The 15,843-nt window shown below is 44.9% G+C and overlaps 1 protein-coding gene across 1 annotated transcript in view; it reads left to right on the top strand.

The window, feature by feature from the left end:
- Nucleotides 1-10,583: 10,583 nt before the first annotated feature.
- The window catches only part of LOC126061817 (NUT family member 2G-like), a 432,103-nt gene continuing 426,843 nt past the window's right edge, over nucleotides 10,584-15,843 (top strand). The window contains exon 1 of the mRNA XM_049858629.1: nucleotides 10,584-10,726. Within this exon, the coding sequence (XP_049714586.1) occupies nucleotides 10,635-10,726 (92 nt within the window). The 5' untranslated portion in view covers nucleotides 10,584-10,634. The remainder of the gene's footprint in view (nucleotides 10,727-15,843) is intronic.

Consider the following 15,843-nt stretch of genomic DNA (forward strand, 5'->3'; position numbering starts at 1 on the left):
ACCATGGTTTAAGGGGACATCAAAGTCAGTTGGCATAATAAAATCTATTAAGAAAACATCCTGCATCCCACCTTGGAGAGAGGAATCTGGGGTCTTAAACGCTAGCAAGCGGCCATCTAAGACACATCAATTGGTCTCAACCCACCTGGATCAAAGGAGAATGAAGAACACAAAGGACACAAGGTAATTACAGGCCCAAGAGACAGAAAGGGCCACATAAACCAGAGACTACATCAGCCTGAGACCAGAAGGGCTAGATGGTGCCCGGCTACAACCAGTAACTGCCTTGACAGGGAACACAACAGAGAACCCCTGAAGGAGCAGGACAGCAGTGTGATGCAAATCCCAAATTCTCATAAAAAGACCAGATCTAATGATCTGGTTGACACTAGAAGGACCCTGGTGGTCATGGCCCCTACACCTTCTGTTGGCCCAGGACAGGAACCATTCCTGAAGCCAACTCTTCAGACAGGGATTGGATTGGACAATGGGTTGGAGAGGGATGCTGGGGAAGAGTGAGCTTCTTGGATCAGGTGGACAATTGAGACTTTGTTGGCATCTCCTGCCTGGAGGGGAGATGAGAGGGCAGAGGGGGTTAGAAGCTGGCAAAATGGACACAACAAGAGAGAGTGGAGGGAGGGAGCGGGCTGTCTCATTAGAGGGAGAGCAATTGGGAGTATGTAACAAGGTGTATCTAAGTTTTTGTGTGAGAGACTCACTTGATTTGTAAACTTTCACTTAAAACACAATAAAAAGTAAAAAAAAAAAAAACAAGAACTGTTTCTTTTTCCTATTCACTTTTAAAGTTCTATCACAGAACTGCACGGCCAAACAATTTTAGACCTGGGAAACACCGTAAGATATGCTTTCTCCTGACACTATTCTTAAGTTTTTTCTACTATATTTACTGTCATACAGTATTTTTCATGGTGCATTTATTTAATACATAGACATTTCACAATAAATGATGTACCAATGTTTTTTCTGAAACGTATTTGTTACGTTCACCAGACAGTTGAGAGGCAGGTCCCAGAAAGCAGCCCCTGGCCACGCCCAGGTCCCTGCTCCTCACAAGCTGAATGGCTTAAGCTGCATCCTTAAAAAAAATAAATAAATAAATAAATTTTTTTTTTTTTAAGGAAATCAGATAAATATTTATGGAATTTTTATTCCAAAATAAATATTTATGGAATGAAAACAACTCCATTTACAATAGCATCTAAGAGAATAAAATATATAGGAACAAAGGTACCCAGAGATGTGAAAGGCTTATACAGTGAAAATTACAAAATACAGCTGAAAGATACCAAAGAAGACCTAAAGAGATGGAAAGACATTCCATGCTTATGAATTGGAAGGCTTAATATAATCAAGATGTCAGTACTACACAAAGTGATCTACAGATACAACAAAACTCTAATCAAAATTCCTACAGCATTCTTTACAGAAATGGAAAAAAAAAATCCTCATTTTTCTATTGGAAGACAAGAGACCCCAGACGGCAAAAGCAATTTTGGAAAAAAAATGAAGTAGCAGGCCTCACATTTCCTGACTTCCAAACATATTAGAAAGCGACAGTAAATCAAAGCAGCTTGGTACTGGTTTAATGACAGACACACAGACCAAGGGAACAGAATTGAAAATCTGGAGATAAATCCAAACCTTTATAGTCAACTGATTTTCAGCAAGTGAGCCCAATCCATTTAAAGGTGAAAGAATAGTCTCTTCAACAAATGGTGCTGGCTAAACTGGATTTCCCCAAGCAGAAAAACAAAACAAGAACCATACCTAGTACCATATACAAAAACTAAATTCATACGGATCAAGGACCCCAATTTAAGTCTAAAACCATACAGTTCTTGGAAGAAAATATAGGAGCAAACCTTCTGGACCAAATTTATTTTCAATGATACATTATCAAACACAACAATGAATGCACAAGCATCAGAAAATATATAACTGGGACCTCATAAAAAGCTAAATATGCTCATCAAACGACTTAATAAAAATGGGGAAGAGACAGCCTACAGACTAGGAAAAATTCTTTGGGAATGATATAAGTGACTGGAGTCTAATATCTAAAATATATAGCAAACTTCTACAACTTAATAGCAAAAAGACAAATATTCGTATTAAAAACTGGCCAAAGAACATGGAAAGACATTTCACCAAAGGGAATATTCAAATGGCAGACACATGAGAAGATGCTCAAAGTCATTAGCCATCAGGGAAATGCAAATCGAAACCACATTGAGATACCATTTCACTCCCAATAGGACGGCTAAGATAAAAAAAAAAAAAAAAAAGGGAAAATAACAAGTATTGGAGGTGACGTGGAGAAATCTGAACCCCTCATTCATTGCTGGTGAAAATGCAAAATGACACAGCCATTTTGCAAAACAGTCTGCTGGTTCCTCAAAAAACTGGAGGTGAAGCGGCTATATGACCCAGCAATTCCACTGCAGGTATATGCCCTAGGGATCTGGTAGAAGTGACAGAAACAGACATAAGGACACCTTTTTCATCGCGGCACTATTCACAATAGCAAAATGACAGAATGTACACAGGAATACTACTCAGTAATCCATGAGTTCCTGAAACACCTTGGAACATGAAAGGACCTGGAAGACATTACCTCAAGCGAAGTCACTCAGTCACAAAAAACCAAATATTGTATGTTATCACTTGTTTGAAATGACATGAACAAATAAAAATATACAGAAAATAATGTTCATTAGTGCTTACCAGAGTCGGGGAGGGGGAAATGGAAATTCACTCTCTGGATAGTAAACACCTGTTATTTCTGGTGATGGAAAACCTAACGCCAAATGAGAGTGAAATATATACGGCTTGATGAACGCAAACCATGTCAGTGAAATGTACAGAAGGAAAAAACTTTTTGGTGATGGCATGTAATACATACTTTTAAAACACAAGCAGAAACAACCAAAAATATACATGCAGGTATATATATATGCATGTAGGCATATATGTGTACACTTAAGTACATATAAGTATATGTAAGTGTATATATAGGTGCCCACCCCAGCCCGGCACTGGGTTTTTTTTTTTTTAATATATAGGTGCACACATATGTGGATATACATCTATTAGACTATGCACATATATTTATATATATATATAATAAATCACATAGAGGAAATACTAATGAATATTTCTTAGAAATAACGAAACACCTCACAGAATTCTTTTTCTGGATTTGAAGTTTTAGGACCAGAGCCTCGTGGAATATCTTGGTCCATTGGCATGATATAGTTCATAAAGTTATATTTTACCTCTTAGTTTGCTAAATAGTGTTTGGGGTTGCAAAAGCTTGATATTGGCCTTCTGAGTTACAACTATTGGTCTCTACTCATCTGCAGCAAAACAGAATGTACGAAACAAAAGTGTCAAAGAAGAAACTTGTCTACAAGGCAAACAGTCTGTATAAACCACAGTCTCATCTGCCCTGAGACCAGAAAAACTAGCTGGTGCCCAGCTGTCACTACCACCCATTGTGATTAGGGCCACAACAGATGGGTTGTGACAGAAAGGGAGAAAAACGTGTAACAGAATCTCAAAAGCATTAAAAAAAAAAACAAGGTTACTGGACTGGTTCAGACTCAAGGACCCCCTGAAACTGCCCTGAAATACACTTCAAATTTTAAACTGAAACTAACCCCTGAGGTTACCTTGTACCTAAATAACAAATAACAGACTGACTCCCAAAATAATGTACATCACCCATAAGGTACCGTGCTCCTTTAAAAATCACCTACATGAGACCAAATGGTCAACAATTTAAACAAAGATGAGAATGTCAGAGTCAGGGAAATGAGATTATAGGAAACAGAACAACCAGAACGTAAATAAGGAGAATGTTCAAGAATTGTGAAGAACTTCACCAATGGGAACCTAAAACACAGTAAAATATTATTTTTTAAAAAGTAATAAGCTTATGCTGAGCGAAATTAGTCAGAGGCAAAACGACAAATATTGTATAAGACCACTATTATAAGATCTTGAGAAATAGTAAACCTGAGAAGAACACATACTTTTGTGGTTACTAGGGGGGGAGGGAGGGAGGGTGGGAGAGGGTTTTTTATTGATTAATCAGTAGATAAGAACTGCTTTAGGTGAAGGGAAAGACAACACTCAATACATGGAAGGTCAGCTCAATTGGACTGGACCAAAAGCAAAGAAGTTTCCAGGATAAAATGAATGCTTCAAAGGTCAGGGGAGCAAGTGCGGGGGTCTGGGGAACATGGTTTGAGGGGACTTCTAAGTCAATTGGCAAAATAATTCTATTATGAAATCATTCTGCATCCCACTTTGAAATGTGGCGTCTGGGGTCTTAAATGCTAACAAGCGGCCATCTAAGATGCAGCAATTGGTCTCAACCCACCTGGAGCAAAGGAAAATGAAGAACACCAAGGCCACACGACAACTAAGAGCCCAAGAGACAGAAAGGGCCACATGAACCAGAGACCTACATCATCCTGAGACCAGAAGAACTAGTTGGTGCCCGGCCACAATCGATGACTGCCCTGACAGGGAGCACAGCAGAGGACCCCTGAGGGAGCAGGAGATCAGTGGGATACAGAGCCCAAATTCTCATAAAAAGACCAAACTTAATGATCTGACTGAGACTGGAGGAATCCCGGCGGTCATGCTCCCCAGACCTTCAGTTGACACAGGACAGGAACCATCCCCGAAGACAACTCATCAGAAATGAAAGGGACTGGTCAGCGGGTGGGAGAGAGATGCTGATGAAGAGTGAGCTAATTATATCAGGTGGACACTTAAGATTGTGTTGGCAACTCTTGTCTGGAGGGGGGATGGGAGGGTAGAGAGAGAGGGAAGCCGGCAAAATTGTCAAGAAAGGAGAGACTGAAAGGGCTGACTCAAGAGGGGGAGAGCAAGTGGGAGTAGGGAGTGAGATGTATGTAAACTTACATGTGACAGACTGATTGGATTTGTAAACGTTCACTTGAAGCTTAATAAAAGTTATTAAAAAAAAAAGTAATAAGCTTAGAAACAGCGGTGGTGCTTGCACAACATGAACACAATGTCACTGAATTGTGCCTGCGAACAAGGTGGGAATCACACGTGTGTTGGTACATGTATATTGACCACAATAAAAAGAAAATCTAACATATTTATGGAATCAAATAAAGCTCCAGGATTCGTTATACTTTCTGATATATAAGACCTAAGCAAATACACTCCCTTTTAAGAACTGCACACTTAGTCCAAATCCAGAGATTGCTGCTTAAGAGGCAGTTCCTAAATTGAGAAATAAACTCAGTTGAAATGTGAACCCTCTCAAGATTGTTCTTTATAAAGCCCCTGATTCCAAATTCAACCTCCCAGCTTTCCTACTACACAAGGCACACAGCTGTGCTGCCCTTAGAAAGCAAGGAATCCCTCACCCAAGGGTCAGTTTTGCCTCAGGCAGCCCTGCTGTTCATTCAAACCTCCCAGGCTGCCTTGCAATAAGAAATGCTTGGTTTTCACATCACCTGCCTTCGCACTTCCTACTACACTGTATTTGCATTTTTACATGCACTACATCATACTCTCACTGCCCCCTGGCTCTACAGATCATCTAGGAATGCGTGTAAGAGATCGCCTAAGGAAAAGGCCCTCTATATATGTACTTCAGTTTCCTTTTTCTCCTGTGTTGTGATTCGGAATACCTGTCAGCCAGGGTTATTTCCTTACTGCCTGCACAGCGGGCACTGCGAGAACAAAATTTGGTTGCCAAGACAAAGGTGTTGGGGGAGGAGCCGTCACTGAAGAAGCTATCTGGAACTATTTGGCTTTTGAAATAATTATGTTTAATTATTGAATTACATTCGTTGTCAGAAATACAAACTTAAACACGAACGTAAAATATAATAATCTGAGAAGCAACAGGAACCTACTTTTGCTCATGGAATTAGAGGCTGCTGGCATTCCTTTGATGCAGTGGAGCTTATCTGGGAAGAGGATCACAAGTAAGGCTGGTCATGCTGGAGCTCCCAGAGTTTTCAGTAGTGGACAGGAATTTAGGGACACCAGGACTGCTTCCTAAACAATGATGCATACTGTCGTAGGTTCAAACATCACAAAGTTCAGTAAAAGCAAAAAGAAAGTTTTATTCGGCATACATTGAAATCAGCAAAATTTGAGAAGCGGCCAAGCACGCTGCCAGACCCATGTCTGCCCGAGTACAAGGAAATATTACAGATTAAAGCAAGAATGGGTAAATGGACAAGCACGCTGCCACAGCCATGCCTCAATCCAAAGACTATTACAAAGTCAGCTGTATATATTAACACTACAAAATGGGCAAAACCACTGAAAGCTTCACCTGTTCACAGATTGGCTGGAAACTGTGATCCTACATCGTGAATGGTCCCTCTCAACAATCATCGCTACAGGTTTCAGTAACGAGGTAGGCGGGTCTTCATTGGTGCAACAAATTTCTATTCATTAAACGTTAACAGAAAAATATAAGAGTGGAAAGTCTTTTCTGTTCCCACTTATGTGAAAGGTTCCCTAAAAGAGATTTTCCAAGACTATCTTAGCTATTGTCTTTATGTGCCTTCTCTGAGGAAGGAACTCAGGACCTTCAGATTATGCCTCAAGGCCCCGTTGTAAGTCCCTGGGAGCCCTTCTGAGCCCAGCAACAGCTGCGTCACATTTTCTATGCTCAAAGACAGGCAATAACGACTCCAATAGTATTTCCTACATCAATACACACAGAGTGCGCACACACACTCAAAACACGGTGGAAATTCTGAAACAATCCTCATTACAAACACTGAGTTTCATCGTCACCATATGTATACCCCAGCCTTCATTAAACAAAGTTTGCCAAATTTTGTTCATGAAGTACTGGTGCCCTTGTAATGATTTAAGAACCTACCACCTTGAGCTAAGGATTGGGCTGAGTTTAGGGGCACAAAACTAGATATGTTGGTAAGAAAATTGAAGTCTAGAGAAGAGCCTTTGTGCTGCGGATATGAGAAAGAACCTACACATGGCCCTAAGAGATTTACACAATTTGTGTTGCCAATTGTAATTTGAAGGAAACATGCAGCTTTTTGCCTGTCAGGTCCCCTTCATGGTATGTCTCCTCATCCCAACCTGCCCTCCGCCCCTCCCCCACTGTAGAATGCCTTGAGTCCTACATTCTACTCCTGTTTAGATTCAAACTTCTCCCTCCTTTCCTTGGATCTCTGAGCATCTGTTGGAGCCAGGTCACGCTCTGAGTCCAGGACGGGACTGAGGGCTGAAGGCTGCCACACAGTTGTGGTCAGTGTCCAGGCCTGTGAGGGGACTTCAGCACGAGGTAAGATGGTGCGGAGGGGGTGTGTTATCAGGTCCCTGCCACCCCTTCAACCTTTGGAAATTCAAATTTGACACTTCCCTTGGGGACAAGCTCTCTGAACAGGAGTAAGGACTGGACCCCTGACACCGCCAAGGACATCCCACCTGGGGAGGATCAAGAGGCAGATTGGAAAAATGAGACAGGAGGATGGGGAAAAAAGGAAAGGGGTTTTCTAATGTGCATCACGAAAAGGAACGCTAGGTAGGAAATGGGGAAACCACTCTTGTGAAGACTCACTCCTTCAAGAAAGTCTGGAGGATGTCTTTCACTTAGAAGGCCCCTTCCCTGCTATTGAGGCCTGCTGGGGGCATTTCAGACAGAGTGGATATCAACCCCGTTCCGTGTGTTGAAAACACCATATGAGGATGGCAGGGTGTCTGCCAGGGATTCCTGAAACAGGCTCTGAGAGTCAGCGACAGCTTGGCCCTCTTACTTCTTGGTACACAGAGGCCCAGGAGCCTGGTTGAACTGCTCCCAAGTTCTCTACTGGGAAACTTCTCAACTGGAGAAAATTCACTCCAGAGGCTTTTGCAATATTCACCATTTCCCCATTCCATACTGCCACTCATCACTTGAGATTCATGGCACTGATTCCCAGTGACCAGGCAGGGAATTCACATGACCCAACATCTGATTGCCTTTCGTCCTTCTCCATTCGCCCTTTTCCTTTGTCTCAACAGCAACTCCAGTGCTGGAACCGAATATGACCACGAATCCTGGTGCCTCCATGTCTCCTTCCACTGCACTGCCCTTTCCCCAACCCAGTCTCGGACCCCCACACCGAACACCCTGGGAACCACACCCACTACCCTGCACGACTTCATCATGCCCTCCTGCAACCCCTCTGGGGCTCTCTGCTTTCCCTGGGACACTGCTGGTGCCAGGTGTTGGGGACTCTGGCCCCAGTGGGGCCCAGCCTGGCAAGGTCATTCTCCAACTCAGGATAGAAGGGAGATCAGAAAAGCTCCCTGGAACTCAGACCTTTGTCATGGCTCAGACCCCACTCAATTGGAGTACCCCGGGGGCTCCCGGTGGGGCAGTTGAGCATGCTCCACCTCCAACTGGGGAAGCATCTGCTGTGGAGCAGATGATTCCTGTCACTTCTGTTGTGGGTACTCTGGCTTACAGGGGAGGTTGGTCCTCAGCTCCTTCTCTTCAAGCTCCACCACCAGCTGCCCAGCTGGCCTCCTTTTTCCCCCAAGTGAAGGCTTGGTCAGATCAACATGGTTCTTCTGGGGAGGAGAACCTGGCCACCACCCAATCCAGGCCTTCGCTGCATGACTCCTCCTGTAACCCTAAGAGTGTTTACCAGAACTACCGATGTTGGCAATGCTTCAAGTCCCTGGCCCGGAGGCACCATCCCCAAAGTCCTGATACAGAAGCTCTTTCCTGCTTTCTCATGTGAGTGCCCTAGTCAGGGGGACCCCTGAGATTATCCTGCAGCTTTCAAATAAAGGGAAGCCGTGGTGGCGTAGTGGTTAAGTGCTACAACTGCTAACCCAAGGGCTGGCAGTTTGAATCCACCAGGTGCTCCTTGGAAACTCTATGAGGCAGTTCTACCCTGCCCTACAGGGTCACTATGGGTTGGAATCGACTTGACGGCAATGGGTTTGCTTTGGTTTGATTCAAATAAAGAGAGCTGGGAGAGACACGATGGGACTTAGGCTCTTTAGGAACATTTGAAAGAAAATCACGAGGGCGATGGGATATGTTATAAGACACATTCCCAATAATATTAACCAATCTTCCCCGTGTACAACAATTTCAGGTGCCTTATCTCAATTGATGCTGACCACCCTGTACGTGAAGCCAATCTGTATGCTGGAATCATTACCCTAATAATTATTTATAGGAGACTAAACACTTTGATAAAGTACAGAGCTATGATGTGAATTTTGGTCTCAGACTACCAATACCACATTCCTCTGCTGGTCTTTACTTTCCAGCATAGGAGTTGACCATATGTGGGCCAGTGCCATTTCAAATCCAGATGAGGAGGGAGACGGGCAGGGCCTACAACAATCATTTGAAATATACTCCCGCCCTCATTCCTCTGGAGAATTCCAGTTAGAACATAGTGCTGACGGGCTTCGGCTCTGCCCTAGCTAGACTTGTAATAGTGACCAGGTCATTGTACATCTCCACCCTCCAGTATCTCATCAAATAAGGAGACAATTACAATTAATTCAGAGGACAGCTAAGAAGATGACATGAGCTAATATAAGGAGTGCTCAGAGAGTGCCTGACACTTGCGCTGCCTCATTACATGATGTCCATTCTTGTCACTGGCATGAAGGAAAGGCAACGTAGCCCAAGAAAAGTACCCACAAAAGCAAAAATGTCCTAGTTTCAGTGTGTATGATTGGAAATTAGCCATGAAGTCCACGGTCATGGGCTTCTGTGAATGGAAGGCAGACTGATTAGTCATGTGGGAAGATTCGTCTTTTCACAGCAGACCCTACATCTATCAACCCTGGGCTCCCCACAGTTATTTTGGGTCAACCAATAACAAACTCTTATCACAATCCAAAGGATGATTTTCCACACACAACTTGCCCCCAAATGGCTGAAAGATTGATGGCATCTACCCGCGGCCTCCAACCTCAAGGGAATAGAGACAAAGGCCAACAAAACCAACTTTCAAGCAGTCTTAGGGATTCCCTGCATTCCAAAACAGCTGTGTTCCCTCTTTGATCACAGTCTCAAATGCAGTTGGGCAGTATGACTTATGATTTTCCAAACTCCGGATAGCAGAAGTCTCTCTCAGTCACCACGGGCTGCCCTCACCTTTGTTTCTGGGCAGAACTCCTGCTCTTCACACCCTGAGGTTCTAGGGCTGTGTTCACCAAAGAGCAGAACCTCTACTCAAAAGTCATCTGGGAGCTGGCGAAAATGTTCATTCATGGGACCCTTGGACTTGATCTTAGAGTAGATTTTAAGGTGCTCTGCCAGGTCGTTCTGCCCACAGTCCTACGGACTCATAGCACATTCTTTTCTTTGGGCTGTTCCTCCTGGGAGTGTATCTTAGTGTAGTTGCGCTGCCACTGGTATCCTGGAGGCAAAAAAACACTTGAAATCTCAAACACTGGAAGAGGGATTTGACACAGAGAAACAGCAAGACAGATGTGATGATGGGCAGGGGATATTGTGTAGGGGTGGGGTCAAGATGGGGATAGAATACGTACTTGTAGGAAGTCACAAACAAGCATGTGGTTTTAGCCCAGTCCTTCGATCCCTGGCCCGACTGAAGCCCACCATGACCCTGGAGGAGGGACTGTGGCGGTCTGTGCAGGAATGGGAGCACAAAAGCAACTTTGACCGGATGATCTTCTACGAGATGGCAGAAAAGTGAGTTCGTGGCATCCCAGCTCTATGGGGACCGAGTGATGGGGTCTGAATGAGGAGGGTGGGTTGAGAGTGGCTGCTGCCTGCCTGTGTTGGTACAAGTCGGAGGGGATGTTGTGAGAAGGAGGAGGTGTGCGCTTGGACAGGGCTCCTAGTTCCCTGATGATCCCTCTGTACCCTCAGTGTCTACCATCACATTCACTGCTTGGAATTCTGTCCTACCTCCTTCAAGAAATGCACCCCTTCTACATATTATTTGTGGATGCCTCGATATTGAGAGCGTTAAGATGGAATGGGGATAAACACTGTGGCTACCAATGGAGATAAATTCCAAGCCGTAGACACTCTGCAGTGAGGGGATACGCTGTACCACACAGGTTCCTCCTTGCCTCAGTGTCCATATACCTGACAGGAAATTTGGGACCAACCTTCCACATGACAACTGGCACAAAACTGTTTCTGTAGCCATCCAAGAATGGCCCAGGCTGGAAAGCTTTGTTCAGGGGGCGGCAATATCTCAAGTCAACCTGTGGACGTGTCTATCACCCTTATTGCCTTTCCCTCCTTGGTTTAAAAAAAATCATCATAGGATCTGAAGCTTTCCTGAAACCTTAGATTCCACCTTCTTCCCAATATATCTTGGATCACTTGTCTCCTTGGTTTATACCTCATGGGCTCAAAGCCTCACACCAGGACGGGGAATCTAGGATCTAGTCCATGGTGTTATCTGCAATCAACTTCATCCCATACCAGGCTCAAGCTGTCAGCTCTAATGTGTGTATGTTAGGAAAGGGCAGGAGAGTCCTCTTGAAGCAGGATGTACCTAAGTGGGGTCCTGCCCTGTGTCACATAGTTCTGATTGAAATCAACCAGCCACTGTCGGAGTTGCGGTGTGCCATCAGGTGCTAAGGGTGTGGAAAGGAAGTGAGCACCATGGCTCTGTCAGGAGGAGCTTCCAAGAAGGCATGGCTCACTTCTTTCACACCCTTCCTAAGTTATGATGAGTTATGCTACAGGTGAAGGGATGATGTGAACACGTAAGGAGCCCCCAAACTGTGTGTGTGTGCCACAGAGAGAAACTCCCTCCTGGGAAATGGACTTACTCAGCACCTTGCCGGGGCACGGAAGGCACTCTCTGCTGCCCTACAATCGACTGTTGCCCGGTGCTGGGGCTCCTGGTGTGCCTTGCCTTCCTCTCAGCAGGGCCCGTGCCTCCTCCACCCTTGTCAGGTTCATGGAGTTTGAAGCAGAGGAGGAGTTACAGATTCAGAAGTTGCAGCAGAGGAATGTGTCCGTGTGCCTGCCTCCTCCAGTTTCAAGGCATCTTGATCCTCAGGAGCCTTCATCCACTGTGGCTGGCCAGCACCCAGGTATGGCTAACCAATTTCAACAGGAGCTAAGGTCCAGGGATCAAAGGAGGCATGTAGAGACTAGCCATGTTTGGAGAAGGCATTGTCTTCACATGGGGTACTTCCCTTTCAAGAGGGGGCAACGGCTATTTCTATCAGTAGAGCCTGACGGAAGCCTGGGCTCTCAGCTACACTTCGTTACACACTAGTAATGAGGCGGTCAAGTTTTATAACTACTGTCTCACACAGATTATCAAAGATCACACAGATTATCAAAGATGAGATCCAATATCTAATCAGCCTAAAACGTGGGTCTCAATGAAAGGACTTCTTGAAAAAGCAAGAGTTCCAAGTTTCCTCACAGGATGATTCTCTTGGACATTCTACCTGTTACATCTCCTCTCACGGTTCTTGTGGCTTCGGGTGTGCCCATCTCACCAGGAATCATTTTAGGCTCTCCAAAAAATCTGCCCTTCCAACGTATGTTTGAGTGGTGTCTTAGTTATCTAGTGTTGGTAGAACAGATATACCACAAGTGAATGGCTTGTGGTATTTCATTCTGTCACAGTCTAAGAGGCTAAATTCATTCTGTCACAGCCTAAGAGGCTAAAACTCCAAAATCTGGGTACAAAACTCCCAGGGAAGGCTTTTTCTCTTTTGGTTCCAGTGGAAGGCATTGTCATCAATCTTCCCCTGATCTAGGAGCTTCTTAGCACAGGAACCTGGAGTCCAAAGGACGGGCTCTACTCTGGGAATTTCTTTCTGGGCCACATAAAGTTTCTCTCCTCTCTACTGGCTTCTTTCTTTTATATTACAAAAGAGATTGAATCAAGATATAGCCGAATCCTGCAGATTGAGTCTTGCTTCATTTACACAACTGCATCTAAACCTGCCTCATTAACATTGTAGAGGCTAGGATTTACAACACATAGGAAAATCACATCCGATCAAAACATGGTGGATAACCACACAATACTGGGAATCACGGCCTAGCCAAGTTGACACACATTTTGTGGGGACACAACTCAATCCATAACAGGTCAAATGGCCTGGAATGTTCTGCCAAATTTACCTCCTTCTTTCTAACCTCTCCTTTAGTGTTCGTCCCAAAGAAGGGAGATCCCAAGGTGCAGCCCCTCAACCAGCAGCAACATAGACCCCAGTGCCCTTGGGAGGCCAAGCAACCCAATGAGATCCCTCCTAAAGCTGTGAAAGAGTATGTCGAAATCATGGAAGGTCTGCTTGGACCTACCCATTCGGCCACTGTGGAGCCAGGTGCAAAATATGAAGAAGAGGAATATGAGCAACAACAGGAAGACACTGGGATGTACCCAGACCCAGGACTCCTGAGCTACATTGACAAGCTGTGTTCACAGGAAGAATTTATTACCAAGGTGAGCTGGGACTCGAGGTTTGGTATCCGTGGGTTCCGTAAGCTTGGCATTGCATCAACCAAACATCTGGAGTTTGGCCCCGGACATTGTAATTAAGCTTCATTCCTTACCCGGTGATCTTTTTTACCCTGTGCCTTTTTTCTCGTGTGTGTGTGTGTGCGTGTGTGTGTGTTTGCCTATGTGTAGGTTGAGGTGGTGATGTTTTAATACACCATCGGATGCACATTCAAGGAGAGGATGATTGTCTTTGAGAGCCTCTGAATCACTGGTTACTCCTTGTCAAGGATGTTCACATGCCTCCTCCTTCTGTTATCAGGCAGAAGCAGTTATTCACCCTCAATTCCTGGAAATGTTATTATCACCAGAATCACAGATAGATCTCATGTCCTTAACACAGAAGCTGGAGGAAGAAGAAGGGCTCACTCTCACCCAGGTAAACCAGAGGAGGAAGGGAAAATAATACCACGAAACCCACAAGATTTCACCTAACCTAACAGTGCCTCGGCTGCACAGCTTCTGGGGAAGGTCAGCTCCACGTGTGGAAGCAGGTGCAGAACCAGGAGGTAGGAGACAATGGAGTGGCTGAGAGGAGGAGCGGTAAGGAATTGTGGCTGGGAAAACCACACAGGAGGATGGACAAGTAGAGCTGCAGTACTGTTATTGAACCACACTCATTTCACTGACTTCCCTGATTCCTGTCCCAATATCATGCTCTCCACCACCAGCTCATCCATGTGTTCTCACAACCTGTACAGAATCAGTAATTACACATTTTCCTTCCTTTCAGCTGGTAGAGAAGCGACTACTGGAATTGAAAGGAGAAGTGGGTGTGGAGGCACCCCCAATTTATGGTATGCCACCCATGGAGTCACTCTGTACAGAGTTTGACACCAGTCAAGACTCAGGGAGCACAGATAACCATGGTCTTCAGCTGGGGATCAGCGAGAAAACGGGCACAAGAAGGCTGAATGCAGATGACCTGCCAAAAGACTGTAGAAGAGACAGTAACCTGTCTAAGCCAAAAGAACTTGCTCACTTTATGTGGAGTCCAAAGTCAAAGAAACCTAAGTCTGAACAATTAACTTCTCCTCATCAGCGTTCCAGTAACACCTCCCAGAAATTGGGAACTAGAGAATCCTTAATGTTCTTAGAAACCTCTCCTATTAGTGAATCACCTGGGAAAGGAGAAGGGTCCAGGGAAGAAACAGAGAAGGAAGAGGAGGATCTCCCCAGCCTTGACTTTCTCTTGGCACCTCAACAAAGCTTACTGCCCTGGGGTCTTTCCAAGAGTCCTCTGCCTGCCTCCGGCATTCTGCACCATGGAGTTCGGGGCACCTGGCAAGCGTCCCAGCCCCTAGCTCCTGAGACAGTGAGTCTTAGCCAACCTGGACATACAGCTACCAAGTCTAAGATCCCAGCTCAAGTTAGAGCCCCATCACTTGCTGCCAAGAGGCCCTACTCAGGGGCTGACCTTGGGGTCTCTGGGAGGCAACCCTTGGTCAGCAGTGAGGTCCAACCCTCAATGCCTCTGAAAAGAAAGTGTGACACCTCAACTTGCGAGAAAAGTAAGGTGGCATTTCAGCCAATAGCAAGCTCTCCTCTTCCATGTGTCAAACCCTCAAATTGGAGACCCCTCCACAGATTTGGATTATCAACCCCCTTCTCCTCATCACGCTAAAGACCCTCCCCTATCCCAGTGCGATTTCTTGGCTGTAGTACAGATACGAGGAGGACAGAGAGGGAGGCCAAACACTGGGCAGGGTGCACATGTACTTCCAGGGTGGGAAATGAAGAACGGTAGCTTTACTTTACTTTACAGAATAGTCCTCTGTTAATTGGGATTAAAGATAGTTTTGTTGGAAGGGATTCTCATTGCTTCTCTCTTCTTGTTCTCCTCTGCTGCTGGATGGATTGTGGTGCTGTGAAAAGTAAAAGATACAGGTGTCCCCTGTTTTCCTGATCCACACATGACTGACCAATTCTTTCTTCCAGCCTTAACTGATGTCCTCAGAATGCTCTTGGGGACAGTCTGGCTTTGGCCTCTCACAGCTCACTGATAAATCGCCAGTGATCAATTTCAACATCCATTTCTCAGAAGCCCTGGCTTGGCTTGGGGAGCTTTCTGTGGGTATCCTATCAATCTCCCTCTCTCTTAATAATCTACTAATGGAATTTGGATTTCAACCTTTCAGCCTTATTGGTCATTAACTATTGTTTCTACAGTTGAGATTGGAGACTGTGCTTTTGTTTAAGGTGCTGTTTTTCTGTTTCCTAGAAAGATGCCAGACAACAGATCTTTAATGATCCTCAGCACACCCAGGGCTTTTCGTGTGTAGTTGATTTGGCCTGACAGGATTAAGACGTGGCTTCTCGGGGA

Source organism: Elephas maximus, chromosome 18 (assembly GCF_024166365.1).
Source record: "Elephas maximus indicus isolate mEleMax1 chromosome 18, mEleMax1 primary haplotype, whole genome shotgun sequence".
In the NCBI taxonomy this organism is placed as follows: Eukaryota; Metazoa; Chordata; class Mammalia; order Proboscidea; family Elephantidae; genus Elephas; species Elephas maximus.